The following is a 14,014-nucleotide window of genomic DNA, read 5'->3' as shown; positions in this document are numbered from 1 at the left end:
CGGATATAAAACGGTAAAATTAGTATCTGCATAGAGCTTACTCTAACAAAAGAGAAAACTTGCTGTCATATAAAAAAATTGACCATTAGTCACATGTTTTTTACGACTATTAAGGGACCCAACCTGGACGTGTTGCATTTTTGCCCTGGTCGCATATAAATATACATATACATATGTATGTATATTCATATATGTATATGTATATTTGATATTGGCTTAAGTGACAGCAATAACCAAGTTGTAACTAGCACAAAAACCGTAAATATCGTGACACTTGTTAGCAACAACAAAAAAAACAACGATTAACGTTACTAAATGTTGTTTAAATGCAATGAAGTGCATAAAAAACACTTAAAACTGACATTATAAATTTTTAAACGCATTAATCAACACATTATAAATGATAATTGTATGCAACAACAACAAATTTGAAGTGCGAATCATTTTTTAAACGGCATTACTACTTTTTTATAGCCTACTAAACGATGCACATTTCAAACAACAACAACTGTTGAATATTTTAAAACCAGCTACAACAAAAAATCACCCTCTTACTTGATTTGAAACAACATTAGGTGTTGTTAAAGCGTCGTGAACTGCAGCTAGAAGTTTAATATGTATATGCGGCATTGTTTTTAGGATGTGCTAAGAGTTGGAAAGAGCAAAAAAATAGACGGTTGACAATTTTTAAACAATACAGGTTTGTCTATAAGACTTCAACATTTTACCAGGAATCTATCTAAAGACTAAAATATATACATACATATGCTTGGAGCCTAGCGTCCTAAACTCCGAAACGTTTTCCAGCTTAACTCAGCAAAGCAGCTTTTTTTAGAGTGAGCTTAAGCTGCTTCTGTTTCCATATTGGATAGCCGCAAGAAGTCTCACTGTAACCGGTTAGGCATCCCTAACAGATCCGTTGTTATCTTAAGCATTCTTCAGGCTTTTATCCTCGATAATTTAGAACAAATAGTTTGTAGCACACAGAAGGAAATTCAGAGACCTTATATACATATGTACATACATGAATGATCAGTGTAACGAATTGAGTCGATTTAGTCATGTAGGTACGTCTGTCTGCCCTTTTGTCTATATACATATACTCTATATATACTGAGGGACTAGTTTTTGAGATATCAGTCTGAAATTTTGAGCACATTCCTTTTTAACCAAGAAGCTGCTCATTTGTCGGAACCGCCGATATGCCGATATCGGACCACTATAGCATTTAGCTGTCATACAGACGGAATGCTCAAAGTGAAGTGCTTGTAAGGAAAACTTTTTTCTTTGATGAGTTATCTTCACGAAAATATAAATGGATTACTGTTCAGGGCAATGCTACTATATCCGGACAAATTGTCCAGTACGCACCTTTATAACATATATGTAGTTGCCATACAAGTTGATCGAACAAAATCAAGATAAAGATTTTTGTTTTTTGATACACTTTTTTCTATGAGAAATACAAATGTGAAGGGTATTATATAACTTTTTTCTTGTTGTTGCTGGTGTTTCAACTCTGTAGCGAGAATTATCCGCTAATATTTGAAGAATTTGGAATTAGGGTGCGTTTGTGCGTCTTTTTGTTGTTGTTAACTCAAGCCGATTTAATTTGCTATTTATATGACAAGTGTTACAACAACCAAACAACAATAATAACAAGTGAATTAAACAAATACTCGAATAAATAGCCAAAACAGTAACTGACAGCCAAACAAGCGCCCAACAACAAGTGTTAAATCAACAAAACAAGCAAATAACTGCCATAAACAACAACAATAACACGAGAAAATAAACAAATAAGGGGTTGCTGCCAAGAGATACTGCACCCATTTCGTGTCTCACATAAAAATTGCAACAACAACTTTGCTGTGATTCAGTCATGTGCAAGCAGTTTCTATTTGCCGCTTGAACTTGTCTAATTTTGATGTACCGTATAGCAAAGCATGCTAGTAAAGTAGCTGCTTTCATGCATGTAACTTTTTTACCCGCCGCCGAAAGTGCCTTGGAGAATTGCAACACGCGTACGCGCCTATACGCTTTTATTACACATTAACCGCTACTCAAACTATCTCTGTGCTGCGCATCGGCGCGCTTTCACTGCTGATCTGCATGCTGCGTTACAGCAAGTGAGTAGCAATTTTCTCACGCAAACACTTGAAAATTGTGGCAAATGAGCGCGTGTCATGTGTCCGTCGGTCGCCGCACGCCGCACGCTTGTTGCGAACTAACCCCACCACCTTGCTACAGTGTTTTACATGCACCCTCTGACGAAAACTTTCGCTGCAAGTTGATTTTTTTCCACGCAGCCGCTCAAGTTGTCCCGCGGGAGTTGCTACTCGTGCGCTTAATACCTTTCTTCACGAACACTGGCGCTTTTTCGTACTTTTTCCACCTCATTCACATTCATTTGGTAATTGAAAATTGACCGAACTATTTAAATGTGTTTTGTTGTTATTTTCGGCGTACACTTGTTCGTTGTTGGCATTATTATACTAGCAATTACCGTTATTATCGTACATCAGCGAGAAAGGCGAAGCTACACACTGACTTTTCGCAATCGTTTATTTAATTAGTTTTGGGATTTACTATCGCTTATCGCCTAAGTAGCAAATAACTGTTGATGGTAGTTTGTGAGATAAATTAGAACGAAGAGCTGAAAAGTTCCTGCCTCAGAATATATAGAGGGGTGTCTACAGTAAGGTTACCAACTGGCTTGTAGTTAATTTATGATTGTGGGAAAATGAGAGAAATGCTGAGAATTGTTAATATTCTTGGCAAATAATTTTAATTTTTGTATTATGTTAATTTTCGTAAATAATTTTTGCGGAACCAAATGTAAAATGCAATATTTACACTTCTAACTTTACACTCAAGTACAAAACATTAGAAGAATCCACGAAAAAGCTCCGACAGTTCGATACATTTCTATATGTTCTCAGCTTAAAAATCATGAAAAAATTTTAACTGTTTCCAAATATTACAAGGGCCGTGTTTCAAGAGTACAAGTAGGGCGAAAAAACTGATTGAGTGAAGAAAACTTTTTAAAGAGCATAAATACTACAGCCATAGCAAAAACAGATGAATTTCAGAGAAGTTTTTTTTTAGATTTTCTAGTTGGCGTTACAATTAAACTATTGACAATTAAACTAGCTGACAAAAAGTTTCGCTTTGACAGTTATTCTTGGTGTAAGAAACAAATTTAAAACAGCATTTTTATCTACATAAGACTTGAGGAAGATCTGCTGAGCTATTTGCCCTTAGCAAAGTTCCGCTTGCCACAATTTTGGAGTTCTTACTGGACATGCTGTAAGGCTAAAACGACAGTCAGACGCAAATTGTCAAAGTTGTATGGAAGAAGGTGAGGTGGAAACATCAAGACACCTTCTCCTCTATTAACCAGCCTTTGTATCACAAAACATCTTGGGAGTCATACCTTCGGCACAAGAGAGGACATAGCCGAAACTGGCATTAAGCGCTTCAACAAATTTGTGTTCGGCTCAAAGGCTCGAGAGTCAATTTTATTAGTGTTCTAGGTACCACAAAGGACAGCCTTATAAGCTGTCCAAGTGAGTTCCCTATTAGGATAGAACATTTAACATAACCTGACATAACCTACTAGTGAAGTACGTCAGTATTAACCTAAAAATTTACACAAAATTTTTTATAAGAAAGTTGCAATAAAAACAAAAGACATTAAAGCCTAAAATGTGCTTTTGGTAACAAAAAATCGATTTTATGCCTTGAGAGCTTTAAAAGCTCTTAAACGTTTCTTAAAATTTCAGCTATATGTGGTCTATCAATAACTCGAAGACTTTAAAGTTTTGCGACAACAAAAATACAGCACTTTAAAAGCTTTCAAGGCATTATGAGAACCTTTAGAGCTTTTAAAATATCAAAACCTGTCAATTTTTGCAACAATAAATAATAAATATCGTTTTTATAACGTCTTGAGAGCTTTATAAGCTCTAAGAGGTTTTCTTACAAATTCAGCGAATATACATACATACAATGTAGTCAACTAAAATTTCAAAACATCTAAATTTATAAGAGAATATGTAAAATTAATAAATATAAAACCGTTTCATAATGCCTTGAGAGCTTTAAAAGCTCTTAAAGCTTTTCTTAATATTTCAGCGGCTATATGTGGTCGAACAACTAAAATTTTAAAACCACTAAATTTATAAGAGAATATGTAAAATTAATAAATATAAAACCGTTTCATAATGCCTTGAGAGCTTTAAAAGCTCTTAAAGCTTTTCTTAATATTTAAGCGGCTATACGTGTTCGAACAATAACTCGAAACCTTTAAATATTTGAGACAACAAAAAATATAGAACCGTTTCATAATGCCTTAAAAGGTTTTAAAATCTGAAAACCACTAAGTTCTTAAGACAAGCTTTAATAACAATCTGTCATAGACGACGAAAACTTGTGGGGAATCCAATTCGAACGATTTTCAATCTCAAAATTGACTAAGAAATTTATAACGGTAGTTGGTTTCTAAATATGCGAGTAGTGTTTCAAAGAGCAAAAAAATAAAAAAAAGTCAGAAGAAGTCAGTCAAGAAAGGATATACTTATGTATATATCGCAATCAAGTTTGACCTACCCATAAAGAGCTGATAATCTCTACAGACATACTTATGTACATACTAACAATTTGAGATCAGTAGATTGGCGGCTCGATTACAGCTTTTTTTTTGGCTTAAAATCATATAGGCGAGTTTGAGGAAAACTGTGTCTCAGTGTTTCTTTGTATTTACTAGAACCTTTCGCATTTGGTCTTCCTTTGTGTGGGTCTGTGAAAGAAGAAGATACCTGCAAAAACCGAATCGTTCGAAAACGCATTTTAAGGGTTGATAAACAGTTACCTCCGCGCAAATTATGCCTTTAAACGAATTATCACAGCAATTTCAGTCATTAATCAAATTATTAATTTTGCTGCATCAAACAAATTTCAACAAAATCGCAAAAGTGTGCCAGCACTAAATCATATCTTCAACACTTATTGCTCATCTCCTGCGGCCGCTACTGTCAGCTGCTAACCTTTTCCACACATATCACATATAAAATCACACAAATTGAATATATAAATATTTACACAAGGCCACATTTGAAATGACCAAATATTTTTACATTTTTAAGCACACATACACACACACACCGAAATCCGCACGATTTGCAATGAAAAAAGAAATTTTCCTTAATTAAAGCACATACCAAAGGCTCAAATCGCCAACCAAATGAGAATATATGCGCACATACATATATTATACATACATATGCATGTATTTATTAAACTGCGAAATGTGGTATTATAGAAATGTGCTCATATTTTGAATGAATTCTTTTAATTAAATATCAAATTTCAATTCCTTTTGCTGTGAAAAGAAGGCACAACAATGCATGAAGGCGTTCGGTGTTGAACGTGGTGAACATGGGGCTTTTTTTGATTTTGTTTTTGCATTTTTATCTTTATTTTATTTCATTTACTGCTCTTTGTTTGTGTTGTGCGCAAACTCAGCTGACCATTAACACTTTTGGTGCAAATGGTAACGAAATTTTTGTTGTTTTTTTTTGCTTTAGGCTTAGTGCACACGTTATCCGTTCTCACCATGACAGCATTGGCCGCCAAACGCAGCTCATTATTATTAGATACAACTAGGCTTTGTTGATTAATGAGCAACTAATTATTATCCCGTTGTGCACACACACACCAAAACAATGCTGTAGTAGATATCTAGCGGTAATATGCAGTATAGCAAGGCATACGGTTTCGTTATGTGAGAACATGCAGTCACAGTTTTGCAAAACGAACAATTTTTTCCAAACGCTAAGCAAATAAGGCAAACCACACACTTCAGCGAATTTTACTAGGCGGTCTTTAGAGCGCATAGGCAATTTGATAGAAAAGCCTGAAACCGCGCATAAAGCCTCAACCACCCGCTGACTATGCATGCGTTGGCGGCATGTGCCGTTACAGCGACAAAGGTGGTGTAAGTGTAATATACGAGTAAGGTGGAGCATTTGCTATACTTATATAAAGGAAATAATTTTATTTCAATTTCCTTTGCTGCGCCACCATTTTGTGCGCCAAACTAACCCCCAAAATATGTACAGCAGTTAATGTACTTATACTCACACTCAGTCGGCGCTAGGCATTAATTTCAATACGCGCTTTTCTGCTACGTTGTAATGAGTTTTCGTTAGTAGTTGAGTGGCTGCAGGCGGCCGTGCTCATTACTAATTACATAATTACATTGGCAAATGCTGAGTAAGTAAAGCAGAAGTTATTAATACGATTTCCTATGGAATAGAAGCACTGCCAATCATATTTTTTCACTTTTGAATGCATATGTATAACAATAGACAGCGTTGCATTGAAGTAAAAGGTGAACAAGTGGAATATGAAAGGAACAAAACAACACAAAAGTGATTTCTTTTACGTTTTTTGAAATTTTTAACAAAAAATTAATAAATTCAAGCGTTTTCTTTGAAGTCGTCAAGTATTTCGTTACTTTATACACTCAAAAGCAACCCTGTATATTTTCCGAACTGTCTTAAGGGACTCAAATTTGCTTGAGTTGAGTATTAGAAGTAAAATTTGAACAAAAAAAAAAAAAATAAAGTCTTGTAAGTTTTAAAATCGCTTTTCTTAAAAAATCAGCGAGCGGATGTAGTCAGATACATTCTCAAAACCACTAAATTTTTAAGACAACAAAAAATATAGCACCTTTTTATAATTCCCAGAGAGCTTTATAAGCTTGAAGAGCTTTTCTAACAAATTCAGCGGCTTTAGGTAGTCAGCTAACAGTTTTTGTTACAAATCCGGCAGTCATATGCAGTGCGGTAAAATTTCAAAACCTCTAAATTTTTTAAACAATAAGTAGTAAATATCGATATTATAAAGTCTTGAGAGCTTTCAAAGCATTTTCTTTAAAATTTACGACCGCATATTGTCAGATAAAATCTCAAAACCACCAAATCTTCTAGCCAACAAAAAATATAGAACCTTTTTTATAATGCCTTGAGAGCTTTAAAAGCCTTAACAGTTTTTGTTAAAAACCCAGCACTGCAGTACAGTAAAATCTCAAAACCACTCAATTTTTTAAACAAAAATTAATAAATACCAATTTGCCTTGAGAGCTTTATAAGCTCTAAGAGCTTTTCTTACAAATTCAGCGACTTTATGTAGTCAGCTAATAGTTTTTGTTACAAACCAGACAGTCATATGCAGTGCGGTAAAATTTCAAAACCTCTAAATTTTTGAAACATTAAGTAGTAAATATCGATATTATAATGTCTTGAGAGCTTTAAAAGCATTTTCTTTAAAATTTACGACCGCATATTGTCAGATAAAATCTCAAAACCACCACATTTTCAAGCCAACAAAAAATATAGAACCTTTTTATAATGCCTTGAGAGCTTTAAAAGCCTTAACAGTTTTTGTTAAAAACCCAGCACTGCAGTACAGTAAAATCTCAAAACCACTCAATTTTTTAAACAAAAATTAATAAATACCAATTTGCCTTGAGAGCTTTATAAGCTCTAAGAGCTTTTCTTACAGATTTAGCGGTAATATGTAGTCGGCTAAAATTTCAAAACCACTACATTTTTGAAACAATAATTAATAAATACCAATTTGCCTTGAGAGCTTTATAAGCTCTAAGAGCTTTTCTTACAGATTCAGTAGCAATATGTACTCGGCTAAAATTTCAAAACCACTAAATCTTTAAGAAAATAAAATTAATAAACATAAAACCGTTTCATAATGTTAAAGCTTTAGCTTTTAAATAATAGTAATAGAGCTGGTTTTAAAGATAAATCAGAAAATCTTACTCTTAAGACCCAAAAAACTTTAACTTAAAACTTAAAATTAGCCAGATAAAGCTTGCCAGCAACAATTTCTCAAGTTTTGAACCCAACCTCTTCAGGGAAAGGTTGAAAATACTGCATTTTTAACTACATTCAAGCTTCAACTTTAAAAACCAAGATTTAAAAGTTTACTTCTTCTCTTTTCTTTCCAGGTTTGGTTCCAGAATCGCCGCGCCAAATGGCGAAAAACAGAGAAATGCTGGGGTCATAGCACCAAAATGGCTGAATATGGTCTTTATGGTGCCATGGTGCGACACTCGTTGCCGCTACCCGAAACTATACTGAAATCTGCAAAAGACGACGAATCAGTGGCCCCTTGGCTACTCGGCATGCATAAGAAATCACTCGAAGCCGCCGATATACTGAAATCGGATGAAAGTGATCGCGAAACACCGACCTCAGATGACACGAATACCTCCTACTCCGCTGGCAGTACACACAATTCGCCGATCTCTTCGTTCTCCATATCACGCTTGCTCTTCGACGCACCATCCAAGCACAAGCGACATCATGAAGTGGGGAGCAGCGGTGTTATGGGTGGCGGTATGGATCTAGCTAATGGCGCTATGAGTGGTCTAGCTGAGCAAGCACATGCACAGGCGCACGCACATGTTATGCAACATCATCCCTACAATCAACAACAACACTTGCAACATGTACAACATCTGCAGCAATTACATCAACAACAATTGGCCGAACAGCATGCCGAAGCACAACGCCGACAACAAGCAGCACATCAACATCAACAACAGTTGTTGGCGGCGGAAGCGGAAATGCAACGCAGACGACAGGAGGCGCATGAACAACGTGTACGCGAACGTGAAGCCGAGGCGGATGAGGAACCGATGTGTGATGATGATGACGATGAATGTGATAGGGAAGAAATTGATATCTGTGACGATGTGGACGATGAGAAGGATATTAAAATGTTGTTGAGCGCTGAAAGCGCCGCAAAGCGGATCAAGCAAGAGAACAGCGCGTCAATGGCGTTGGAGAGCAGATGAAATATGTGTATTGATGTGTTGTTGTAAGGGGGGTGTAGTGTGAAAAGCGAAATAATGTTATAACTCAAACGTGACGGTATAAAAATACTGGAGGAAATGTGAAATTTTTAATTAAATTGGCTAACACGAGCAGCTTTTTGTTAAACTCACGCTTGTTTCATGATTGTTAACGCACTTATGTACATTGAAGAAATGAAGAAGAAATTCAAGTGAAAAAAGCACAATATGAGCACTCGGTTAAAAATTCTATTTCCTATAAATATGCTGTTAAGAAAATAAAATTTGTGTATGAAATTTAGAGCTTCAGGGAAATTGTGCATATATTAAACTTGCAAAAATTTATAATTTTAAAACAAAAAATAGCGAAAAACGATATTTACAAATATTAAGTAACAAAACACACTTAGCAAGTGATATCACTCAGCAATAATTTTTTTCAGCAGATTTTTATTAAAATTCACATTAATAACTGTTAAATTAAATCAAATAAAAACTTCCGTTTACAATTAAATTCCTGAAAATTTCTGTTTTGTCCATTAACTAAAGCTTCAATGCACTGCGCTTGTGGATTTATAAATATTGCATTTGATTCACATGTGAACTGACCTAAGCAAATAACAATCGATTTTATTTCGATTACTTAAACTCTTCGCACCTGCATACAATTTGAACAGTAAACATTTTTTCTAACAAGTGCACATTAAAATATTGGAATTTTAAATAAGTATATAACACACAACGAAGCTTTTTTTCACAGAAAAATTTGCAGTTACAGAAAGAGTAACACATTTAATACATATATTTAATACAAACAGACGACACTACATGCAACGACATGATCAATAAAATGGCACACGAATACAAACAATATTTGTAACAGTAGTTTTAAGCATTTACTGCAACTGTAAATATTGCAAGGAGATGTACATACATATGTATGTTAGTGCATTTCTAAGGCATTTCTAGCACAAATAACACACAAAAGATGTTTAAATGAAATCAAAATTGAGGAAATAATAATATTTAATAATATAAAGAAAGAAAAAATATAAATTACATATAACAACAAATACACTATTTCTACTATGAAGCACATGATTTGAAATTCGATTTGAATTATTACAAAATATAAATATGTTTAGCATAAAATGTAGGTTTTAGTATAAGCAATTTCATTGTGATTTAATTTAGTAATTTTTAGTTTATTTTACGTTCGTACCCAGTGTTGTATGTACATAAATATATAAATAATAATTGAAAATCGAAAATTACTTAATAAATATTTAAGAAGATCTTACTTTAAGCTTTGCAAGTCCGAAAGTGTTCTTTGATTATTAACTGGTAGATGTAATGCAAATTTTATGGAAGAAAATGGTATACAAATAACACGAAATAAAAGTTAAATTGAAATAAAACCAAAAAAAGGAAATATGGCAAATAAATAATAAAAAATATACAAGTTTAAATAAAAAAAAGTGATAAAAATAAAATAAAATAGAGAAATAATAATAAAATATAAAATTAAAACAAATAACAAAAAAAATTACGTAATAAAAAATAAAAAAATTAAAAATATTATACAAACAACAATATAAGGCAGTTAATATAATAAGAAAAAAATATATAATAAAATATATGGATAACAAAAATTATATTTAAGTATAAATATAAAAATAATGAAAATATATAATAACTATACATAAATATATTTAATAATAATACAAAAGTATTGAATGATACAATATAAGAAACTTAAAAGAAAATAAATTTAAAACTTGCCATCAATAAAAAATATAATAAAAAACGAAAAAATACATAATGCAATAAATGACTTAAAAATTGTTAAACAAAGTAAATGAAAAAGAAAATTATAATAAATTCAAACTGAGAATCTTAAAATAATTACACAAATATAAATTAAATACAAATTATAATAAAAAGCCATGAACACAAAATTATCATTTCTATCTTACTTTACTGCTACGCCTTAAGCATTGTAAATATAGTAAAAAAACATAAAAATCTATATACACACACTCATTTATTCTGCACATTATACGAGTACTCCATAATCTTGTAGCTTTAAACACTAGTGACGTATTAAGGTAAAATCAAAATGAAATAAATATTAATAAATTCTGAATAGAAAACGCACGAATCAAATAAACAATGAATCTTCGAAATAAGTAAATAATCTATTGTATATGAAAATTTAATTACACATAGTACACTTAGAAAATGAATAAACAAAATGTGGAATAAAAGATCTATAAACGCAAATAAATTGAAAAATTTGTTTCTTTTATAACTATTTAAAATTTTAAAAGGAATCTAAGTCTAATAGTGACGGTTTGTTTATGTTGCTTTTAGTGGTGAGCATTTCAAAAATACATATATTTGAAATTTATAAATTAAGATATATTTTATTCTTATTGTTGTATCGGAATTTTACTTTTCACAAAATTGTTGGGACATGAATTTAGAACGAATTAAAATTATATATCGCAGCTTGCGGGTGGACATTTTTTCGAACTCGTTTTACCGTTGGCATGGTACTGAATAAATATATCAACCTTTCTTTTATTAACGGAAACCCAAGGAATATTTAAGTTGTTTCAATCGTTCCAAGGACATTTATCGGAACAGAGCAAAAATTATATATGTATGTATGTATATGTTAATGCCTACTCAGCAGCATTTCCTAAAACTAATCGAAAAAGATTTCTGCCGTAAAACAATAATAGTAACGACTTTTACGTACATAAATTAGTCCGCACTATTGTGTACTTAGAAACACACTCAACTTTTACCGGAAATGAAAATATGTGCAGAAACTGCACACAAATAACTCTGCACTGCTTTATCACTGTCACCGCCGGCAAAGCAGTTCACTACTGTCAATTTGACAGCTCAATTTCGAATTCGACATTGCACTTACATAACCTAACCTCGAAATTTTGACAGTTGTCTGCAAGTATTAGCGAATATTTTTCCATCCGCTAAACAGGCTAAACTTAAAGCGAGTGAGTGTAATTAAAAAGTGTTAATAATACAAAATAAGTAAAATTTATATGCTTTCAGCAAAATGGCTGGAGATTCACATGCTGAGGATGCGAAATTGTCTGGACTGTCGAAACATTTCAATGGCTCCACAATGCGTGGTCGCGCAAATGTCAGTATATGCAAGCATGATGAGAACTGAACGATGGAATTATATAAACAATTTTTTACAATTGCAGGTGGCTAAGGCTACTTATGCTGTGATCGGTCTCATCATTGCCTACAATGTTGTCAAACCCAAGAAGAAGTAGAGCAGTTCAACAGTTCTTTAAAGCCAAAACATAGCGATACTAATCAATTCGTAATGTTGCCAGTGACATAGCTGCAGCAGCGGTGTGCTAATGGGAAGTTGACGACATAGCTTGTTGTGGGGGAATTTATTGCTTAATTTGCGGCTGGAATTATGCGTTTCTTAAAAAGTGAAATAAAATTGTATTGAACGTAAAATCAAGTTATTTTAGAAGAGTGTTTACTTCTAGCTTATAGGACTAACTGAAATGAATGTAGTATGTTTATAGGCTTGCACCTTCTTCCAAACAGCGACAGTTACGGCACCCAAGGGATAAACTAAATTCATTTGCTATTACTTGAGAAATATAAGCAATTGATTGCGTATCTGAATAGCGCATCACTTTTTTAAAACGAACTCAAATAATTTGATGGTTAGCTGGTATCGGTAAAAGGTATTAATATACAATAAATAGTGGGTATGGAAGAAAAATACTATGCTTCGCTTTTTTCGAGGATAGAATGTAAGTTCTCATTTTTATTAATTCATTTTTTCATCTCTTTCATTTTGAGTACAGCCTTGGGCGATTTGCGTGCAATTAATTCTCTTTATATATCAACTTTATTTTTCATGTGTGACATATTACTTAAACATACATTTCGTAGAAGAATGTGTTGAAATATGTAGTTTGTATTTAATTACAATACTTATGCTATATTTAATTTCTTTGAAAAAATGTAATTGGATCCAAACATCAAAATATCATTCTTGCATAATTTAAATAGCATCTTCAAATGCATTTTGATTTGGAGTTATGATAATTACTATTTCGTTTAGGTTTCTAATCATGGTATAAATTCAATCATTTTGCATTGATTTAAGGAAAACCATTCGTGGATTCATTTTTATCAAGACATACTGATCAGTTCGGTGTGAAGTCAGCTTGGACACACTTAAACTTGAATTCTTACTACTATTATTCCTTGTTGTATTTAAGTTAGTTGAGGTTGTAAATATTTTTCAAACAGTTTCGGCAATTTTTTCATAGATTTTCATGTCCACTTCAGCGCAAGCATTATTCATTTACATTATGAAAAAAATTATTGATATCTTCAAATTATACCCAAATTAGTTACATAATCTATATATTCAACAGTTAAACCGTAATAAGTTCATATGAATTACTATTAAGAAAAAAATAAATATTTTGGCATAAGGGTATACATACAATATACAATACATTTAACTTTCGTCTATCGTTGCTCGTAATAAAATAATCAATTGAGACGCATACCTCAACAAATTTAAATAATTATTTATACGTAGTTATTATGAAGTTCCAGTGTAATTTATACATGTAATTCCTTGTGTTAATACATATACATATGTCATATTTTTAAAAACGTTTCTGGTAGCTTTTCGGTTAGCTTGTTACTTATACATTTGTATGCTCCCTTATTATTATTATTTCTAATAAACATATACATTTTCAAATTAAAATACTTTATATTTATTTTTGCATGAAGTGGCACTTACGTTTTTCTTGCACGAAATTACTTGCAATGAGTATTAGCAACAAATTTCTTGACGATATTACGCCTAAATTCAACGCCATCAATTACAATTACAGCTAAATGCCACCATTTTGAAGATGCACGCCCGTGAACATTACTTTAACCGAATCACTTTTATTTATTAAAAACTCACATTTTATATTACTTAAACGATTGAAAACGATCACGCACTTCACATATTCCAAATATATTATATATTTAACATAAATAACACAAAAAACACTTTTTATTAAATTTTTTAATTTTTCCTTCTAAACAAATTTGTTAAGC

At 32.4% G+C, this 14,014-nt stretch overlaps 2 protein-coding genes across 2 annotated transcripts in view; both read left to right on the top strand.

Moving 5' to 3' along the window:
- LOC120775765 (muscle segmentation homeobox-like) overlaps positions 1 to 10,312 on the top strand; it is a 65,592-nt gene extending 55,280 nt beyond the window's left edge. The window contains exon 4 of the mRNA XM_040106098.1: positions 8,030 to 10,312. Within this exon, the coding sequence (XP_039962032.1) occupies positions 8,030 to 8,881 (852 nt within the window). The 3' untranslated portion in view covers positions 8,882 to 10,312. The remainder of the gene's footprint in view (positions 1 to 8,029) is intronic.
- A 1,502-nt stretch (positions 10,313 to 11,814) lies between these two features.
- On the top strand, positions 11,815 to 12,396 carry LOC120773659 (putative 60S ribosomal protein L33). Its single transcript, XM_040102672.1, has 3 exons — positions 11,815 to 11,904; positions 11,963 to 12,053; positions 12,121 to 12,396. The coding sequence occupies exons 2-3, from the start codon at positions 11,967 to 11,969 to the stop codon at positions 12,190 to 12,192; spliced, it is 159 nt and encodes a 52-aa protein (XP_039958606.1). The 5' UTR covers positions 11,815 to 11,904; positions 11,963 to 11,966; the 3' UTR covers positions 12,193 to 12,396.
- Positions 12,397 to 14,014: the final 1,618 nt, after the last annotated feature.

Source organism: Bactrocera tryoni, chromosome 4 (assembly GCF_016617805.1).
Source record: "Bactrocera tryoni isolate S06 chromosome 4, CSIRO_BtryS06_freeze2, whole genome shotgun sequence".
Lineage (NCBI taxonomy): Eukaryota > Metazoa > Arthropoda > Insecta > Diptera > Tephritidae > Bactrocera > Bactrocera tryoni.
The sequence above is the reverse complement of the archived record's forward strand: the minus strand, read 5'-3'. Positions and strand labels throughout refer to the sequence as shown.